Here is a 20,319-nt window from a genome sequence, read left to right as displayed (position 1 = left end):
CTAGGAGGATGAGGTTTTATTCTTTGAAACGGAAGGAGGACACAAAGGCCAGTGGGACCTGGGTGCGCACAGTGAGTGGTGATGCCGTCGGCGCGTTGAAATCCGCTGACAGGAAGCACGGCGGCCTCTTTGGTGTTGGCAGCCGGAGGGCTCAGGGGACGTTTGCAGAGGACAGGCTCATGCCAGGGCTGCGTGTTCAGCGGGACTCTGTGCAGCCTGTGCTCGCGTGGGGGGCCGAGGGGTGGGTGCCAGGCTGTTTTGGTGATGGTCACTGTTCTGATGACCTTGGGTGGTCCAGACCCAGAAGCCCATGATGCAGCTGCTTGTGCTTTACAGGGTAAAATGTGGATAATGATTTTGTTTTCGTAGATCGAGTGGTTCTCTGTCCAGAGCAGGGATCTGGAGGGAGCTGGGTGGGGCTGAACTGGTCTCCAACCTTGTTAGCTGCCCACCTGGGCAGGGGACGTGGCCTCTCGATGCCACGCTGGGAAACAAACAGTAACACCCATCTCGTAAGATTGCTGAGAGGAGAAATATGTTAACGTTTAAGTGTAAGTCATGTAGCACAGTGCCCGGCACGAAGCCAGGCCTGAGTAAATGATAACCTTTGGGTCGTTACTGCCACTGCTGTTGTAGTTACAGAACCCGCTGTGAACCGCTCAAGTCCTGGGGTGTCCTCCTCTGGGAACAGACGTGTTAAAAGAAGCACACACCGGCCAAAGCAGTGTCGGTGCCCTACTGGTGGATTTTCTGCAGAAGAAAGGGTAAAGGGTAATTATAGTAATCATGTGCTTGCCGTCTTCCAGAAGCGGTGCTGGCCCTGCACCGACCTGGTCTTACAGATCCATGCAGCGCAGCCAGTCGGCACCCTTGTTTCCAGATGTGGGAGCTGCAGCCTGGCTGGGACTGGGGAGCAGGGGGGCTCTGGCATTGGCCCATGGGCTCTGCCGCTGGGTGCACCTTGTGTCATGCTGCATATTCTCAGGCAACAGATATTCTCGACCCCTGCCACGTGCAGGCACTCTTGGGGGTGCTGGCAGTGGTGAACAAAGCCCAGGACCTGTGTTCTCATGAAGCTGAGTGTCTGCTAGGAGATGCAGGCAGGAAACAGGCAGACATCCTAGGTGTCCCTGGGATCCTCCAGGTTCTGTTTTATCTGTGTTCCTCCTTCTGTGGGATGGCCTGCAGGTGTTCAGCCGTTAGTCAGGTGCGTCATGCCCACGTGGGACCCTCTGCTGCTCACTCCATTGCAGGACCAGGGGCTGGGAGGACACAGGCCTGGTCTCAGGAAGGTGACAGAAGGTGACACAGGAGGGGGCCAGGTTGCTCTTTTAGGCACTACAGGGAGAAGTTAGCTTTCTCTTGCGGACCTGCTCCACTTTGGTCTGCTCAGGGAGAGTTTTCCAGAAACAGTGACTACAGTGAACAAACCGATACAGGGAAATGGTGCCCAGACTCTGATTTTTGTGTCTATGTCACTATTTAACACAGAGTATATGGGAGTGCCTCTGCAGGGTGGGGAGATGGGAAGAAAATATTTCTCTGGCTTCCACGAAAAAATTATGCCCACACTACACAGACAGTCTTGAAATACAATATGTGAAAGCAAATTTGAAGATTTTACAAAGTCTGAGATGTACACACATTTTCCTCTCATTTTGTCTAGCGAATGCTCATAACTCTGTCACGAGCAAAATAAACACACGCCCTGTTCCCAGCTCCAAAGTGTGGGGGCCTCGAGTGACACAAAGGATGTGGGTGCACGTGTGCCCCCCCCCCCCGGGTTCCTGCCCAAGTGCTGGGAGAGGTGGTGGCATACCTTCCAGGAGCTGTGGTGTTGCCGGTTCTCCGCCTCCCCATTGGTAACAGTATCTGGACGTGGCTCAGTTTCTCCCTGGGGAATCTTTTCCTGCTGATTCCTAAAACCTGATGCAGGACTGTCACAGAGCACGCTGAGTCCCAGGCGGTGGGTATCTGTGATTTTTAGCTCTGACGAGGACCTTGACCATCTGGACAGAATCCCGAAAAGGCTGCGCAGATGCTCTGAGTCCAGAGCCACGTGGCCGGCTTCCTCCTGTGCGCTGTGGGAGGGCCGCTGTCGATGAGCCCAAGCATGCTGCCCGTGAGATGCTGAGAAAGTAAATCCTAGTCAGTCTGGAAGAAATGAAAATTTCATGTAATCGACTCAGTTAATACTGCTCTTGGAACAATCAGCGAGTGTAAATTCCTCCCCATACGTTCCCACCGTGTATGTGCCATCAGCATTAGCGCCCACACCGCTTCCATCCATGTAACATTCAGGCTGTGCTGTTCCTTCCACAAGTACGTGTTCTGAGTGTCGCTGTTCGCACAGTGACTGTGGGTTTGCAACAGCCTTACAGACGCCTTCTTACATGCCTCCCGCGCTGGCCTGCTGTGGCACGGCTGGCATCGTGACGCCCATCACGCTTGTGGACAAGGAGGACAGACCTCAGAGGTGAGGGGTCCAGCGTGCCTCACGTGTCTAAAACATGGACTCAGAGCGTGTGGCTTTCCGTGGCAGAAAAGCTGTGTGCACAGGGCTTTGTCAGACTGAGGACACTCCCCTGTGTCCTGGCTGCGAGGACGGGTGGAGAGAGCGGGGTGGCTCTCCGTGTGTTAAGCAGGACGTGGCAGGACAGATGCTGATTGGTGAAGGTGCACACGGAGCACGCAGCATTCGGTGTGCACACATATAAAAATTATTTAGCTAATTGTTAATTCACCCTTTGTTACCAGTTCCTTAGCCCGTCACACATCCTCTGGCTTGTTACAAGCAAGTGCGTTATACGTGTGTCACATGTCACACGCACATGAGCCTGGACCACGTCTGTGTCTCCATTGCGGGAGCACAGCACGTCATAGACATTTTGTTCTGTACGATGTGTTTTTACGTCGTTTACAGTAAGAGAGGAGATGGACGTATCCTGTCCTTTATAATTACTTTGTCAGTGCCCTCGTACGCACTTTCCTGTGAGTTCATCTTCCAGACAGCACCCAGCTTCAGCTCCCGACCTCCATCCGTGCTCCCTGCAGAGGGCTTCAGGAGCCCCAGACTGTCTCCTTATTTCATCATCGTGCTGGACAGGCGGCCGCGGTGTGGCTGTGCGGTGCTTGGTGGACCCACTCGTGTGTTGAGCGCTGGGACCCCACCGCCGTCCTCTTGCCTCCTGGCCTCTGCTGCCTCCGCGGGAGGTCGGCTGGGAGGTTTGGAGCTTCCTCGTATGTGACAAGTAACTTTTCTCTTGCTGCTTTGATACGTGTCCCTTGTCTTTGATTCTCCACATGTAGACCCGAGGCATCCGTTTGTGGATGTGAGTCTGTACCCTGTTTGGATCCCTGATCTGCCCGGGTGTGCAGACCAGCGTTTCTCAGAACAGTCAGGAAGGCTTCGGCCGCCGCTCCTCGAAACATGTGGTCTGCCCTCGATCTCCACTCCTGCTGCTACCCCCGACGGTGTCTCCCGCTTCTCAGAGCCCCTGAGGGGGCTTCTTCCTTCTGCCTGTTGTGTGGGCTGCACGGACTCCGCCAACCCGCGTGGCTCGGTACTCCTTCTGTCAGGACAAACGCACTGTCCAGCCTCTCCAGTAAATGCTCTGTCGCAGCTCGTTCGCGGTTACCTCCATGGGTACGCTGGCTCTTCCCGCACCGTCTGTCCGTTTGTCGGTAATCACTGTTGGACGTGCTTCCTCAGACACGGATCCCTGAGTCCCTGGAACGTCCCTCTGATGGCTGTTTGCAGACCTTCCTGTGTGAGGTGACCTCCAGCCATGTGCACAGGTCACGCTGTCCTGTGTCCAGCAACCCTGGGTCCCCACCCCCTTCTAGGGCTCATCACTGTTACTTGTGTGTGGATCTGTCTGTGCCGGTGGATGTTGTAGGGCAGTCTGGACATGCTCAGGGACGAGCCGCTGGGCTGCGCTCACGGTCACCCCGGGATGACGGGGGTTTTTTGACTGGGGCCCTTTCTCTTACCCTGACCACATCCAGCTATCAGACTTCACTAATTTTCAGGCGATTGGTTTGTTGTTCTCAACCCAGCTTTGTGGCATAAATGGCTCCACAGAATAATCTAGTCAGGTCCGGGTTCCTTTGAAGGGACAGTTTTGGGGTCGGTGGGATTTGGGATTCGTTCTCACCACGGCATCCGCTGTGTTTGCGAGCACCCGTCACTGTGAGCGTCTGCATGCTCTCCTGCAGACGAGGTCAGCGTCCTTGGAGCTAGAACAGGAGCCAGAGGCTTTGTGCTCGTTTCCCCCCAAAGTCTCTGAGCAGGAGGCCCCGGGCGGCGACGCTCGTCTGTCATGAGCCTTGTGCTCGGACGCAGGCAGTGATGACCAGGGCGGGCTCGAGGTGGGGGCCCGGGGAAGAGGTGAGGTTGGGGGTGGGGGACCCCGGGGGTGGACACGAGGTGGGGGTGCTGGATGCAAGGTCCGGGGGGGGGGCCGGACAGGTGTCGGCGTGCACCAGAGGGGGACCGTTGGCTCCGTGGACTCGGCTCGAGAGAGTGCGGGAGGCTGTGTAGCTACCCACTGTCCTGCTCTTCCTCTCAGGCCCTCTCCCTGCGTAACAAAACCATGAATAACTCATAGCTGAGAGACTGTTAAAACGTAATGTAGTGTGGACCTTGTTTCTTAAAATAATGTAATTATGTTTGTTTCATCATTCATTTTTTAAACTTTTCATTGTCTGCTTCAGGACACGAAGGCGTAGGCTCCATGGCTTCATACACACTGTTTTCTTGAGGAAAAGGGACAGGAGCATAAATGACATTCCTTTTGACGATAGTGGTATTTGTCAGCCAGGGCCGCGCAGCCAAGGGCCACGCTCGGGGCAGCCGCCACAGATGTTTCTGTTCTCACACTTCTGGAGGCTGGAGGTCCACGCCGGGTCCCGCACAGTGCGGTGCTGGCAGAGCCTCTTCCCGGCTGGCAGACGGCCGTGTTGCGGTGTCCTCCCCGGTGGGGAGGGAGCTTTGGGGTCTCTTCCCATAAAGAAAGCAGTCCTGCGGGATCAGGGCTCGACCCTCACCGGTCACCGAGCGTGAATTCCTTCTCAGAGGCCCCCCGTCTCCAGAGACATCCACGCTGGGGACGTGAATCCGGGCACACAAGTCAGTGGATGAGAAGAGTTACGTGTGAAGTATCTTTGAAATGATAAGGAAGAATTACTGAATTAGAGACAATCATCGTGCTCTTATGAATAATTTGCCACGGGAGGGTCTGTGGCACTTTGATTTCTTTTTTTTTATATAATGATTTTTTATTATATTATGTTAGTCACCATACAGTACATCCCTGGTTTCCGATGTAAGGCTCGATGATTCATCAGTTGTGTATAACACCCAGTGCACCATGCAATACGTGCCCTCCTTACTACCCATCACCAGTCTATCCCATTCCCACACCCTCTCCCCTCTGAGGCCCTCAGTTTGTTTCTCAGAGTCCATAGTCTCTCATGTTTCATTCCCCCTTCTGATTACCCCCCCCCTTTCTTTATCCCTTTCTTCCCCTCCTGATCATCCTAGTTCTTATGTTCCATAGATGAGAGAAATCATATGATAATTGTCTTTCTCTGCTTGACTTATTTCACTTAGCATTATCTCCTCCAGTGCCGTCCATGTTGCAGCAAATGTTGAGAAATCGTTCTTTCTGATAGCTGAGTAGTATTCCATTGTATATATGGACCACAACTTCTTAATCCAGTCATCTGTTGAAGGGCATCTCGGCTCCTTCCACGATTTAGCTATTGTGGACATTGCTGCTATGAACATTGGGGTGCATATGGCCCTTCTCTTCACTACGTCTGTATCTTTGGGGTAAATATCCAGTACTGCAATGGCTGGGTCATAGGGTAGCCCAATTTTTAACTTTTTAAGGGACTTCCACACTGTTTTCCAGAGTGGCTGCACCAACTTGCGTTCCCACCAACAATGTAGGAGGGATCCCCTTTCTCCACATCCTCTCCAGCAATTGTTGTTTCTTGCCTTGTCTATTTTTGCCATTCTAACTGGCGTAAGGTGGTATCTCAGTGTGGTTTTGATTTGAATTTCCCTGATGGCTAATGATTTTGAACATTTTTTCATGTGTCTGTTGGCCATTTGTATGTCTTCATTGGAAAAGTGTCTGTTCATATCTTCTGCCCATTTTTTGATTTATTTGTTTCTCGTGTATTGAGTTTGAGAAGTTCTTTGTAGATCTTGGATACCAGTCCTTTATCTGTAGTGTCATTTGCAAATATATTCTCCCATTCCGTGGGCTGCCTCTTAGTTTTTCTGACTGTTTCCTTGGCTGTGCAGAAGCTTTTTATCTTGATGAAGTCCCATAAATTGATTTTATCTTTTGTTTCTCTTTGGGGATGTATCATGAAAAAGGTTGCTTTGGCCGATGTCGTAGGTTGCTGCCTATGTTGTCCTCCAGGATTTTGATGGATTCCTGTCTCACATCGAGGTCTTTCATCCATTTGGAGTTTATTTTAGTGTGTGGTGTGAGATAGTGGTCAAGTTTCATTCTTTTGCATGTAGCTGTCCAATTTTCCCAGCACCATTTATTGAAGAGACTGTCTTTGATTTCTATGAAAAAAAAGGAAGAGCCGACTTCTTGGAAAGCTCCATCGTAAATCAGAAATATGAGTGTGTTCTAAAGCAGCATTGATGTTGAGTAACGATGACGCCTGACTGCGGGTCGTCATTGTGTCAGGAGCTTTAAATACCACAAAAAGTGGTCTTGGCAAGAATTATTACTGAGGACCCTACAAAACGCTAACTCCCAAATTCCTAAAAGAGCAAGAGTTATTTCCACATGAATCGACTCTCATCTTTTTTATTGAATTAGAAGTAGCTGTTAGTGATGGGTTTCGAAGTTCTGAACGTACTTTTGGGGAACGTACGTAGCAGAGCAGGTTGGGTGTGTGACCACGGCCTCTGCTGCGTCTCCCCGTGTGGCTCTGGGCAGCGCGGGAGCTCTGTGGGCGTGCACGAACCGCTCGGGCTGCTGTGCAGAGCGTGGCTCCCCTCTTCCCACAGGTCCGGTGCGTTTGAGGTTCTGGCTCTGGACGGGGTCAGCACGGGGATCCTGCAGTTTCACACGGCCCAGGAGAGCACCGACTGGCTGAGAGCAGTGTCCGCGAACATCGGTGACCTGACACTGCAGACAGTGAGCAGACTTCCCATGACTTTCTGCTTTTCCATTTAATCCACAAAAATGATTTGATATTTTTTGTTATTTATGATTAACCCTAAAATAATTGCTTATAAGATTAAACAAGGAAGTATGTCCTTTTTTCCAACATACCACATGTCTGGCTAAAACAAGTTCAGAATTAAGTCCTCCACATGTCTCCTGTCGTGAGCGTCTGGGCCAATCAGACATGTGGATGCCCTCCCCATCCCTTCCTCTCTCTCCTCCTGTCCACGCACAAGCACAGATCCTTTCGTGTAGGTATAATACTACGTACATTTTACCCAAACGCATCGATGTAATGTGGGGAACCTAATGAGGTTAGAGACAGAATGCCCCATAACTTTATGAAAACAAGAGGCATATCCGACCAACAGGATTACTTCCCAAATTTTCAGTGCAATTATCCAGGAAAGAGAAAGTGCTCTGTCTCCTTGAGTGATATGTTTGATATTCAAAATCAATGCGCAATTAAAAAATAAAACACAACAGGCTGGAAGTTAAAGTCAAGTAGGAAGTTCCCAGAGGAACCACTGTATGCTGCAATGAGCTGTGGGCTCCCGGAAGGACTCGCTTGTGGCCAAAGTGGCCTTTGATCAGTTCCTTCGCAGGTGGACCTGCCCATGGACTGCACTTGCATCCTGAGGTTTCATTCGGGGGAGCAGGTGGCAGGAAGAGCCAGGACCAGCCTTTGGACTCCCACTGTGCAGCCGAGCACAGGCCCAGCCTGCAGCAGCACCTGCCACCCCTTCCCACCCTGCTGCCCATCCCTTTCCCTTGCCCGCCCGTCCCCCACCCTGCAGCAGCACCTGCCAACCTTTCCCATCCTGCTCCCCATCCCCCACCCAGCTGCCCGGTTCCCCCACCCCACTCTTTCCCCATGCTGCTGCCGCTCTTCTTCAACAAGAACTTCCTTGTTCCTGGAAGCTGCGAAACAGGTTGACTGAGCACGTTAAAATATTCAGGAAAGCAGCAGTGTGTTCAATCCTATTCTACAGAACAGAACCCCTCTGAGACCTTAGTTTTCAGACCTGACAGTTTGAATCCCATAGGTATCTGGATGGATTAAAGGAAAAGAAAAAACAAACAGGTGGTGGTCTGTTGATATTTGCAAGAGTGCACGTGACCAGGGAGCCCCTCCGGTCTAGGTGAGTTTACACATTCTAGCTGGCAGGCAGAGCTGAGAGAAGGAAACCAGCCATGGGGATTCGAAGCCACGTTCCAGCTCTGTGTGTTGCACTTCTGGACCTCCACTTCCTCACTGGTAAAATTTTGGAAATAGTACTACTTTGCAGGATTCCTGGGAGAGTTAAATGAAGGAACATACATGAAATGTGAAACTCTAAGGTCACTAGAGTAGAAATTGTTTTCCCCATTTTTTTCAGATGTTGAAATTTAAATATCTGTCCAGTAGCTTCCCACTCACACAAAATACTGATATTTAAAAAGAAAATTTAAGTATATTAGTAGCGGGGTTTTTCTCCACTGTGAGAATTGCTGCAGTGCATGGTTTGGTTTTTAGGTAAGAAATGCATCAAAGAAGAAACTTTTTTCCAAGGACACTTCCTGTTGCTAATTAATTTCGGTTGCTGATTCGACAGGTTGAAAAATGATGGCGTTAATATTCTTGTCCCACTGACTCGTTGCTTCCTTCTCTCTACAGATGAGAGTGGCGAATGAGTGCTGTTCCCCGTGTGACCAGGTAGGTCCTGTGTTTTTCTTGTCAGTCATATGATGTGTCTCTCTTGTTTTCTAAAAGTAGCTTCTCCTGGTTTTGGACCTTGATTTGGGAATTTTGGCAGAAGTCAGGGTCCTTGTCCTTAGTCAGGAGGAATTGCTCTGCTTCTCTGTCCAGGTTATAGCTGAGCTCTCGGCAGCTGTGTTTTCTGAGGAAATGTCGTTACATGGTAGTGTAGTCGTGATTGTGTAAGCTGAGAGGTGTTTTACTTTGGAGACACACCTGCATGATCTGGAATCATAAGCACTGTGTAATTTTCTTAGAGAACATCCAGGTTTGGAGAGCTTTGCCCTGGAGAGGCTTCTGGCCAGCAGATGATATCGTGGATGGGTGGGAGCCCTGTGCCCCAGAGCAGGCCAACCCAGGCCTACCAATGCAGCCGCCTTGTGGGGAATACACAGATCATTCCTTCTCAGGACAGGGCCGGCTGCTGATGAGCTGACTCCCTGATCCGGGGCCCCTGGTCACTGGGTCTGTAAGTGCTTGGGGATGAGCTGAGGCTCCCCGATTCGGGAGCTCTCAGTCACTGGGTCTGTAGGTGCATAGGGATGAGCTGACTCCCCGATTCAGGGCTCCCAGTCACTGGGTCTGTAGGTGCATAGGGATGAGCTGACTCCCCGATTCGGGGCTCCCGGTCACTGGGTCTGTAAGTGCATGGGGTGAGCTGGCTCCCTGATCCGGGGCTCCTGGTCACTGGGTCTGTAGGTGCATAGGGGTGATCCTTCACACTCAGACAGTTTGAGCAGCAGAAAACTAAACTTCTAAGCCACTATGTTATTCATCTGTCTCCTTTCTGATAAAGTCATAGTTGACTCTGTAGTGTAAGTGCAAACTTCGTATTTGTATGTGTTTTGATTATATAACTGTTGGTGTGAGGAAGCATGCATTGTCTCAGGTTTAGACAAGTGAGAAGAGTGTGCTCAGTTTGCCTAAGTGGTGCTCCCAGACACTCTGTATGTAGTGCTTGCTAGACGAGTGAGTGTGAGAGCACGCAGACACACAGGAGAGTCAGTGTCTGCTGGGCAGATGTTAGCTGAACAAGATGGGGAGTTAGGGCCATGTTCCAACCCTCTAGTCAACGTTCTGTAATTAGGATAGAAACTTTCGGGAACTTATTCTGAATGTAACTTTTATTTCTTGTAACATTTTTCTAAATTTATGATCAGCTTGTTTTGTGTTAAGGAGCTAATGGAGGGTGTTTGGCTATTTAATCAGTGAAAGTTCCACAGATGTTTCCAAATTAATATAGGATTCATTTCATATTCTTATACATAAAATATCATTCTTGTTCTTTTTTTTTTTTTTTTTTAAAGATTTTATTTATTTATTCAACAGAGACAGAGACAGCCAGCGAGAGAGGGAACACAAGCAGGGGGAGTGGGAGAGGAAGAAGCAGGCTCATAGTGGAGGAGCCTGATGTGGGGCTCGAACCCAGAACGCTGGGATCACGCCCTGAGCCGAAGGCAGACGCTTAACCGCTGCGCTACCCAGGCGCCCCTATCATTCTTGTTCTAACGTGGAGGCACTCGTGGGCCTTTCCACTGAGGACGGAGCTCCGCAGTCCACCGGAAAGTGTGTTCTCCAGGCTGATTTGCCAAGGCTCAGGGGTAGACCAGATCCTACTGTTACCTCCAGGAATAGTTTACCACTCTGAAACTGGACTTCAAAATTAGCAATATGTCCAGTGGAGGTGTTCTTTTTTTTCTTTTTCGCTTAATGTTTTGTTTTTATTGACTTTCATTTCCATGGAATCTGTAGAGCTCTTTGAATACAATCAGTTATGGAAACAAATACGAGACCAGTCTAATAATATCTCCAGTACATAGAAATTACAAACAAATATGCTGTGTTCCAAATAAAAATTCAATATCTTTTTTTCACATTGCATAAAACTATGTAATGTAGGAAAATAATCTAAAATAATTCACTGATCATATCTATTTTCTGTATCTCTTGAATATCGGTAGTGTTGTCTCATCTTCGGTAGAAAATGAAATTTCCAATGATCATTTCCAAGGTCATTCATGTTTAGATGTGCTCTTCCTGTTCTTACGGTAAATGAGAGACTCTGAGCACAGGAAGGAGAGAGGGGGATGCTCCTGGTGGTGCCCTGGAGAACTCAGCTTCTCCGATGCACAGTGGGGACCCTCCCCTCAGACGCTGCTGACAGGTCACCATGGTCAGGGTCTGCACAGGAGGGCACATGCACAGCTTGCAGCTTCCATGGGGATGGACTTTCATGCACGTGAGGGGACGCCTCGGGCCTTCCAGGGTACACTCGGATTCCCTGGCACATCAGGAAGAGCTCAGTCTGGAATTCTGAGCCTGCTTTGTTTTGGTTTGAGTCACAAGAGAGTCGGGAAACAGGGTTCAAAGAAACAAGACTCCCAGTACTGAGAACAGGACATGAGTAGGGCTCGGAGACCTCGAGGCATGGGGTCATTGTGCTGTCCCGTTATGTTATGAAGCCCATCACACATTAAACCATGTTTGTGTGATGCAGGTCTACTGCGTTCTGACCCCAAGTGATCCCTCTCCTGCTGACATAATGTGGCCAGGTTAACGTCAGAGCCACAGTTTCTTCGTCCATAAAATAACAGCTGTAATGGGTAATCTAAAGACTTTTTTCTAACCTTAAAATTTCTGTATTACTTTGAACGTTTTTTTCTCGGGGGCTCAAATTAGTGTATTTGGAGAGAAATATTAGAGACGAGTTTTACCGTGTGGGCTTATTGAAGAACATACCGCCATGTCTCGTTCGGCTTTTTTTTTTTTTTTTTTTTTGAAAGATTTTATTTATTTATTTGACAGAGAGAGACAGCCAGCGAGAGAGGGAACACAAGCAGGGGGAGTGGGAGAGGAAGAAGCAGGCTCCCAGCGGAGGAGCCTGATGTGGGACTTGATCCCGGAAAGCCAGGATCACGCCCTGAGCTGAAGGCAGACGCTTAAAGACTGAGCCACCCAGGCGCCCCTCACTGTGCTTTTGATAGAGGATTAGCTCACATTCTTCCCCAAAACTAAAGTGTGTATTATAAGAGTTTATATTTGTGACATTGGGCCCTTTAAGAATGAGAAGCAGTGCTTCTCTCATTCTGGACAGTTCACTCCTGATTTTGACATGTAGCAAAAACATAATGGTTGAATAAATATTTGAAAAAATACATATATTTGGGAACCACTGAAATTGGCAAAAACAAATATAAACAAATAGAAGATCATACAAAAGACCTGGAGTATAGATTTTTTTTTAGACTTTTACATTTAGTGAATAAGATGACTGTGTAATTTGCCATCCAAACAGAGGCCAGTCCTTCTGGCATGATGGCCAGCCTGGAAGTGACCGGCATACATTTGAAATTGTCCTGGGCAAACCGGAACATTTGTCCCTGCTAAATAGTAGTGGCTTTGTACATTTCCATACTAAATTTCAGCTGGGAAACCTGAATTCAAGGGAAATATGAACGCCTTACTCACCAAATCCAAAAGAAACCTACATCTCAGGTAATGGGGCTTTTTCTCGGTAAAGGATGAGCTGTAAAGTATCATCTGATGGACGCTTAACTAGTTATCTTGACTCATTCAAGTGAAAAAAAAAAGGGCTTTCTTATAGAAATAGCATCAGAAAAGATAAATGAAAATATGCTCATTTATTATAAGGGTTATGTCCTTCTAATTTAATTATGGTGATATAATCAGGTAAGTGTTCATAAAATTATAATATACGTTTCTTGGAACATGTAATAAGCCATTGTAAAATTCATAATGTAAAAGATAAAATTAGCTAACCTTAAAATTATTTATGAACTACATATACCTTAAAAAGATTCATAAAGCAGGTAACGTTTCCAGTAATAACTAAGCTATAACTTATCTCTTTGCTAACTGATCTAAGGAGAATTAAATTACATATGGAATGTCATTAAGTTCATGTGCAATTTATAGACATTTCAGTTGATAAACAGTCTGATTTTTATAAAATTTCTTTCTGTAAAATTCCATCTGTCATCTTGACTCAGGACATCTTTCACCAGGCATTGGAGTGAAAGCTGTCGGGTTTGTCCCGCAAACCGCGGTGGTGGGGATGGCCCACCTGAGCCTGGGTGTCCCCACCGTGAAGCAACTCCTAGGACAGTTATATTGTATAAGGTGGCTGGCATGTCTGTAAAAATTCACTTCTAATTTTACTTAAATGCACAAGTTATTTCAAATCCTTACTCCCTACTGTATGTGCAGCATTAATGTTTCAGGGAAGACGTGGGGACTGCAGCTTGACGTTCCTTTGATTTCATGCCCAGAGCACTGCAGCTCTGTTACTGTTTCGTTAACTTTTTAAATCCTATTCTGATTTGTTACAGCGTGTTGTGTCTTGTTATTAGGAAGTTGAACTGTAAAGAAAATCAGGTTTTCCTCATAGGTCAACTCTGTTTGCTGTAGTGATGAAGAATGTGCCTGTTGGCAGTTCCAACCTCATAGACAAATCTGCGATCCTAGTCCCTAATAGAGTGTGATTTAATGCTGTGTTTTTAAACATACACAGAGGGCACAGTAGTGCTGCAGCTGAGGGCCCGTGGGGCGCAGACACTCCCAGAGAGCCCGGCCCTCGGGGAACTAGGCTGTTCACTCAGGATGCTTGCACTCCCATCAGTCTGTTTGGTTTGGGAGTTAGGAAACCCGCTGTTCTGAGTGTGCCCATCGTCTGTTCCTCGTAGCCCCCAGTGCACGCTCACGACGGCTGGGTTTAATTTCGGGGGTTTCCCTCTGCAGGTTGTGCATATGGGTTGGGTCAGCGAGAGACTCGAAGGCACCGGCTCCTGCCACACCTTCCGACCCAAGTTCCTGGCCCTGAAAGGCTCGTCCCTGCATGTGTTCAGCATTCCTCCGGTAAGAACACTCCTCGGGTGAGGACGCCTGCACTCCCTGGGGAGGGGCTGCTGCAGGGAAGCCGCGTGGCATGTGGTGTCCACAGGAGGCCAGAGGCAGAGGGGCCAGGCCCTGCCGCTCTCCTGCTCACACACCAGCTGGCTGGGAGATGGGGTGCAGAAGGCCGTTCTCGGAGGATCGGACACAAAACAGAACAAAACCCTTCTCTTCCTACATTCTGAGTTAGTGGCCAGATAATGAAATTTAAAAAGCTTCCCTTTCCTTCACATCCCTCGTGTTTTATTTATTTTTTATTTATTTTTTTATTATGTTATGTTAGTCACCATACAGTAAGGGCCTTGTCAACAATGGTTGGAAAACTAGGGTAAACCCGTTAAACAGGTTTCTTTCTGTGCGATTTCTCCCGAGTTGTATTGCTCCCCAAGGGGGTATAGCTCGTGTGAACGCACGTAACCCAGCACGGCATGTGTGAAATTAATCCCAGCCTCCCAGAGACGAGTGCCAGTAAAGTCAGCAGCGTCTGTAAATCCCCTCGCAGCTCGCCGAGTACGCTTCTGTGATCAGGTCAACGGGGCCTGAGACCCTCGTCCTGCTGGCGCTGGTGATGGTGATGGGGAAGGGTCCAGCACCGCTTTACTCCACTGTCACGATTTCACTGTGGATATTTATTTGATATAAATGAGAGGAAATAGAAGCATCTAGTCTGATTTTTACGTGTACGTTCATCTGTTTCCTCATTTGAGTCTTGCTTGAGTGAAGTTCGTGGGTAAGTAAAGTAGTAAATAAGTATAATCAAGGGGGCTATTTTTGATCATTTTAGTCAAAACCGGCTCCTTAGAGATCACGCATTCACTGTATTTACTACTGGAAAATTCTTAAAATGCATCGAAAAGCTGCGAGTGCAGGCCTCATGGGTGGATCTCTGTATTAATGACGCTGAATTGAAGGGGAAATTCAATATTCTAGACATTTGGTTTTAGCATGGCACTTAGGGGGCCCACATCTTCTCTGGAGGAGTCAGGTGGTGTCGGCCAGTTGCCGAGCTTTGCAGGGACGCCTGAGTCCCTCTCAGACTGGAACGCTCGAGACGTTCACAAAGCCCGCAAGGGGGCTGGCGCCTGGCCCCGCGTAGACCCACCTGTCCCTGGGGGAGGCGGGGGAAGGGGGAGAGGCTCGGCTTGAAGTGAGCGCCCTCCCGGGTATTGCGTCTAGATTCGTGTCCTAGAGTGGGCTTCCACAGCCTGTCTTAAATGTGCTGACCGACCTGGGAAGACGTCATGAAAAAGTACACAGCCTCCCCCCCGGCCCCTTCATGGCCATCACGGTCAGGAGGCCCGTTGACCCGTCATTTTGGAACCATTCATTCTGTGCTCGCTTGGGCAGCACACGGGCCACAGCTGAGCAACACAGTGAAGACGAGCACCGCACCTGCACGGGCGGCATGCGAGTGAAACCATCGGTTCCGGGAAATCCTGATGTGTCTGATTCCAGAGTTAAACCTGCTGCTTTTGCCTCATAGCTGGGTTTACAGGCTCAGTTGTGGGTATGCGATCCAGCTGGTGGTTCAGATGTGGGTCAGCTCTGTCGCAGCACGGTGCGCAGCCTCCCTGCAGGCCGCCATGCTGCCAGGGCCGGAGCGCGGGCCGGGCTGGGGCCGCTGCCCCGGGAGCTGGCCTTGTCTGCTGAGACCCGCCCCCTTCCTGTTGCCTTAGGACAGAACTGACACTCGCAGACTGGTCACCACAGTACGGCATTGTGCCCGCGGGGCCTCTCCGTCCTCCCCCAGTCTCCCCGTCTCCCTGTCTCTGTCTCTCTGCCTCTCTCTCTTGGTCTCTGTCTCCCTGTCTGTGTCTCTGACCAGCGTCTCCACCGTGACCTGACTTCTGATTCCTCGGAGACAGCGCCCCGCCTTACCTGGTTGCAGGGAGCCTCCTTCCTGGACTCCTCCTAGGGCTGCCTTGGTGTCTCGGTCTCTTTGAAACGAAGGTCCTTTGCAGCAGCTGTTTCTTTTGTGACGTCCTCATTCCTCAGGATTTCTGCAGGAGGTGACCACCCACACTGTCCCCGTTCCCGACTCAGGGTCACCAGCAGCGACTTCTATGATCATGAGGGTTCTGTTGACGGAAGGAGGAGCGCGAGGCCCCTTGGAGCTAGTTTGGTTCTTGCTGTTCCTAAGGGACGGCACGGCCCCACATGAGTCCAGAAGTAGTTTCAGGGGTGTGGGGCGCTGGGAGGCAGCGTGAACCCCGCACGCGTTCACCAGTAGCCTCGGGTTAAAGGAAGCCGGATGTGAATGAATGTTGTGTGCATCTCTCCAAAAACCGAAATACGAAATACGAAGCCGCCCTTGAGAAAGCAGGTAGTGCTGCCATCTGAACCCTCAAGTGTTCATTACGTAAGACGGCACCTCGGGGCGGGCTGTGAAGCCACAAAATCTGGGGAATTTAGGACCCACCTACCCCCCGCCGGTGGGTGGCCCGCAGGCGTGAGAGGAAAATGCCGCCATCGCCTGAGATGGAGCGTGACGGGCGCTGTACGGGCGAGGGCTGGGTGTTCCTCAGCTTGAAGCCCCTGACGACGTGCGAAGGAGACGCTCAAGTACAGCTGTTCTCGCTCCGGGAAGCGATCTGGCCCGCAGCGTCCGTGCTTGGGTGTCCCTGGGCTGAGGCCGCGGGAGCCCTGATTTTCTTCCCAGTGGATTCTTCATGTTGCAAGAGGGAGAAGCCATCGGTGTCCCTTTCCCAGTGGCAGTCGATCCACACGGAGAAATGAAAAGACCAAGGCAGTGGTGTCTATGAATATTCAACCCCGAGTTAGGGTGAGCTCACGTGATTTATTTGCGTGCTTCCTAATGTCTTCATGTAATTTAAAAATTCCTGGTGACCTAAACTGCTGGTGCTGAACATCACCTGTAAAATTAGAATAAAGCAGATGCTCCCTGGAGAGGCTTGTAGTGAGGTTAAAATAAGGTGATTTATGCGGGAGCTGTCTGCACTGATGCTAGAAGCACACGCGGTGTGTTTTCTGTGGTCTGGAGCCTCTCAGCCTGTGCCCACGCCTGCTTCACGACGTCCAGCATCCTGCCTCTCACAGAGAAGATGCTCTTTGACTGTTGGTTGAACAATCCATGAAATAAGGATTGGCAGGTAGTAAAGCCTAGTGTTTGTGCTGTGTGTTTGGAAATGTCATCAAACTATTGCTAAAGAGAATATAAAGGAAAAATCAACTCTTTAGGTTTTTGGGGGGATGGGGAGAGTAAGCCAAGAAATCTCAAAGTGTCTCCTGGCTGAAACCCGTAGATAACAATGAGGAAATTCCACAAGACAGCAAAGGCAGTCCACTCAAGCGTGTCTCAGTCCTTTGTGGTTCAAAGGAGAAGGGTGACAGCGGGTACAGCAGGCTGGATCCAGGTGCGGAGAGAAGGCGTGTCCATGCCGCACTCCCTGCCCGCGGTTCTGCACCGTGATTTCTCTGTGGGACGTGGACGCTCTGTTCCCAGGCTTTGGAAGGATTTTCAAGAGTTCACATCATTAAAGGTAGAAATGGTAGCCGCTCCCTTTCTGTTTTAATTAAATACAGAAAACAGGTACGTAAATATTCTACTGTTAAAATCGAGTATTTTGTAAACTTTCGTGTCTCCATTGTGTTTTCATATCCAAGAGTTAGAGACCAGGAGAAAATCGAGAACACAGAAATGTCACAAGTCAGAAGGTGAAAGCAAGGTTTCATGGCTCTTTCTGCCATTCCGTGGCATGCGATGCCGTAGGACAGTTCCACGCCCACTTCCAAACACAGTGGAGGAACTCACTTCGCTGCGTGCCTTTACATGGGCAGGCTGTGCACGAAGCAAAACATGGGAAGAACATTAAATCACCTCGGAAACTACAATAAAGGGAGGGGAGGTACAGAGATTTCCCACATTCCGCCGGCCCTCTCCCTGCACAGCCTCCCCGGTGTTACACCGCTCACCGGAGCGGTACATTCTTTTATCAAAGATGAACCTACATTAACACACCCGAAGTATTCGGCGTTCGTGGTTTACCTCAGGCTTCGCGCCTGGCGTCGTCCGTTCTTTGTCTCTGGACAAAGGTGTAATGACATGTGCCCGGCGTCACAGTGTCATACAGAGTAGTTTCACGACCCCGAACATCCTCTGAGCTCCACCTGTTCGTCCCCTCACCCCAAAGCCACTGATCATTTAGTGTCTCATGGGTTTGCCTTTGCAGACTCTCCCATAGTTGGCATCATACAGAGTGTGGCCCTTCAGGCAGGCTTCTCTCACTTAGGGATGTGCATTTAAGTTTCCCCCGTGTCTTTCTATGGTTTGGTGGCCGGACTGACTTTCTTTCCTTCCTCCCTCCCTCCCTCCCTCCCTTCCTCCCTCCCTCCCTCCCTCCCTCCCTCCCTCCCTCCCTCCCTCCCTCCCTTCCTTCCTTCCTTCCTTCCTTCCTTTCTTCTTTTTCTTTCAAGATTTTATTTATTTATTGGACAGAGACACAGCGAGAGCGGGAACACCAGCAGGGGGAGTGGGAGAGGGAGAAGCAGGCTTCCCGCCAAGCAGGGAGCCCGATGTGGGGCTCAATCCCATGACCCTGGGATCATGACCTGAGCCGAAGGCAGACGCTTAACAACTGAGCCACCAAGGCGCCCCTGGTGGCTCCTTGCTTTCTATCAGGGAATATCACCCACTGTGTGGATGCACCAGTGTATTTATCCATCACCTGCGGAAGGACGTCTTCGTTACTTCCAACATTTACCAGTTGTGAATAAAGCTGCTGTGAACATCTGTGTGCCGGTCTGAGTGTGGACGTAAGTTTTCAGCCCCTTCGGGTAAATAGCAAGGACTGTGACTGCTGGATCGTCTGGTGAGAGTATGTTTGGTTTGGTAAGAAACCGCCCAACTGTCTTCCAGAGCGGCCTGGCCATGCTGCGTTCCCACTGGCGATGAGTGGGTGTTCCCGCTGCCCCACGTCCTCGCCAGCGCCTGGTGTTGCCGGGGTTCCAGATTACGGCCATTCTCACAGGTGTGCAGTGGTATCACATTGTTGCTTTAATTTGCGTGTCTCCGAGGGCACGTGATGTGCAGTGTCTTTTCCATCCTTGTACCTTCTCTGGTAAGGTGTCTGATGGGGTATTTGGCCTATTTTTTACTCAGGTTATTTGCCTTCTAATTGTTGAGTTTTAAGACTTCTTTGTGTATTTCGGATAACAGTCCTTTCTCAGACGTGTCTTTTGCAAATATTCTCTCCCAGTCTGTGGCTAGTTCTCTCTTTCTCTGACTTGGTCCTTCTCAGGGCAGAGTTTTTCATTGTAATGTATCCAGCTTACAGGGTCTTCCTGTCACGGATCCCGTCTTTGGTGTTGGATCTAAAAGGTCATCACTATCCCCAAGGTCATCTAACGTTCTCCCATGTTATGTTTCAGGAGTTTCATATTTTGCATTTCACGTTAAAGTCTGTGGTCCATCCTGAGCTTTCTGCGAGGCAGGCAAGGTCTGGGTTGAGATTCAGGATCTTGCACGTGGATGCCCACCTGTCTCAGCCCCACTGGATGAAAGACTGCCTGGGCTCCGTTGTGTTGCCTCCGCTCCTTTGTCGACAAGCAGTGACTGTGTTTATGTGACTCTGGGCTCTCTCCTTTGATCTTTGATCTGTTCGGCTCCAATACCACCTGCAGTGATTGCTGTAGCTTTGCAGTAAGTCTCAAAGTCGGGCGGCATTAGTCTTCCGACTTTCTCCTTCAATATCATGCTGCCTACTCGGTTCCTTTGCCTCTGTGTGAACATTAGAACCCGCACGTCAGCGTCTGCACAGTGATTTCCTGGAAGTGATAGGCCTGGGCGTAGTTCTCTTGGCAGCTGATTTTCTTGGCCACCAGACACGATGCTCTGCGTAGAAGCAGCTGATGTGTGTAGTCCTGCGTCTTGCGGTGTGTGGTCTGTGTTCCTGTGATGACGTCTCCATCCTCTGTGAGCCTCAGCCCCTGCATGCTGGACCTCACAAGATGCTCTCAGGGTTTTCTCCCCACTTCGGTGGGACAGGCTGGCTGGGCGCTGGAGTTGGTATTTCCCTTCCCCAGGGCCGCTGCGTCTGACTAACCAGCCTCCCCGAGGTTCTTGGGAAGAACGGTGCTCCGTCTCAGAAGGCTCGAGCGGACTTCCCCCAGCGTTTTCTGTGGGACCTGGTTGAGCTCCCGGAGGTAAATCTCACAGTGTTGTAGGGCCTCCCCGACCCCATGATTGGGTCGCCCTGCAGTTTTTAACTCTCGAGGTTGCCTACATTGAGCCCCCAGCAATCTGATGATAACAATGCCTTTCCTGCTGGTGGGGGTCCCCGTGGTGGACTCCATTCCCGAGGCTCTGCTCTGGGAGGCCATGCTGACCTGTCTCAGGGTCACGGTGTGCCCTGTGTCCTCCTTACGGATCCGGGAGAAGTCCGTTCAGGTTTTCTCTTGTTATGTGCAAGCAGTGACTTCCAAGCTCCTTATACACAACTGGAAACATGC

The 20,319-nt window shown here is 50.0% G+C and overlaps 1 protein-coding gene across 1 annotated transcript in view; it reads left to right on the top strand.

Moving 5' to 3' along the window:
• SNTG2 (syntrophin gamma 2) overlaps positions 1 to 20,319 on the top strand; it is a 200,176-nt gene that overhangs the window by 124,936 nt on the left and 54,921 nt on the right. The window contains exons 10-12 of the mRNA XM_087863901.1: positions 7,043 to 7,172; positions 8,860 to 8,898; positions 13,699 to 13,815. Coding sequence (XP_087720027.1) covers positions 7,043 to 7,172; positions 8,860 to 8,898; positions 13,699 to 13,815 — 286 coding nt within the window. The remainder of the gene's footprint in view (positions 1 to 7,042; positions 7,173 to 8,859; positions 8,899 to 13,698; positions 13,816 to 20,319) is intronic.

Source organism: Ursus americanus, chromosome 7 (genome assembly GCF_024610735.1).
Source record: "Ursus americanus isolate L20-20 chromosome 7, mUrsAme1.1.p, whole genome shotgun sequence".
Classification (NCBI taxonomy): Eukaryota; Metazoa; Chordata; class Mammalia; order Carnivora; family Ursidae; genus Ursus; species Ursus americanus.
The sequence above is the reverse complement of the archived record's forward strand: the minus strand, read 5'-3'. Positions and strand labels throughout refer to the sequence as shown.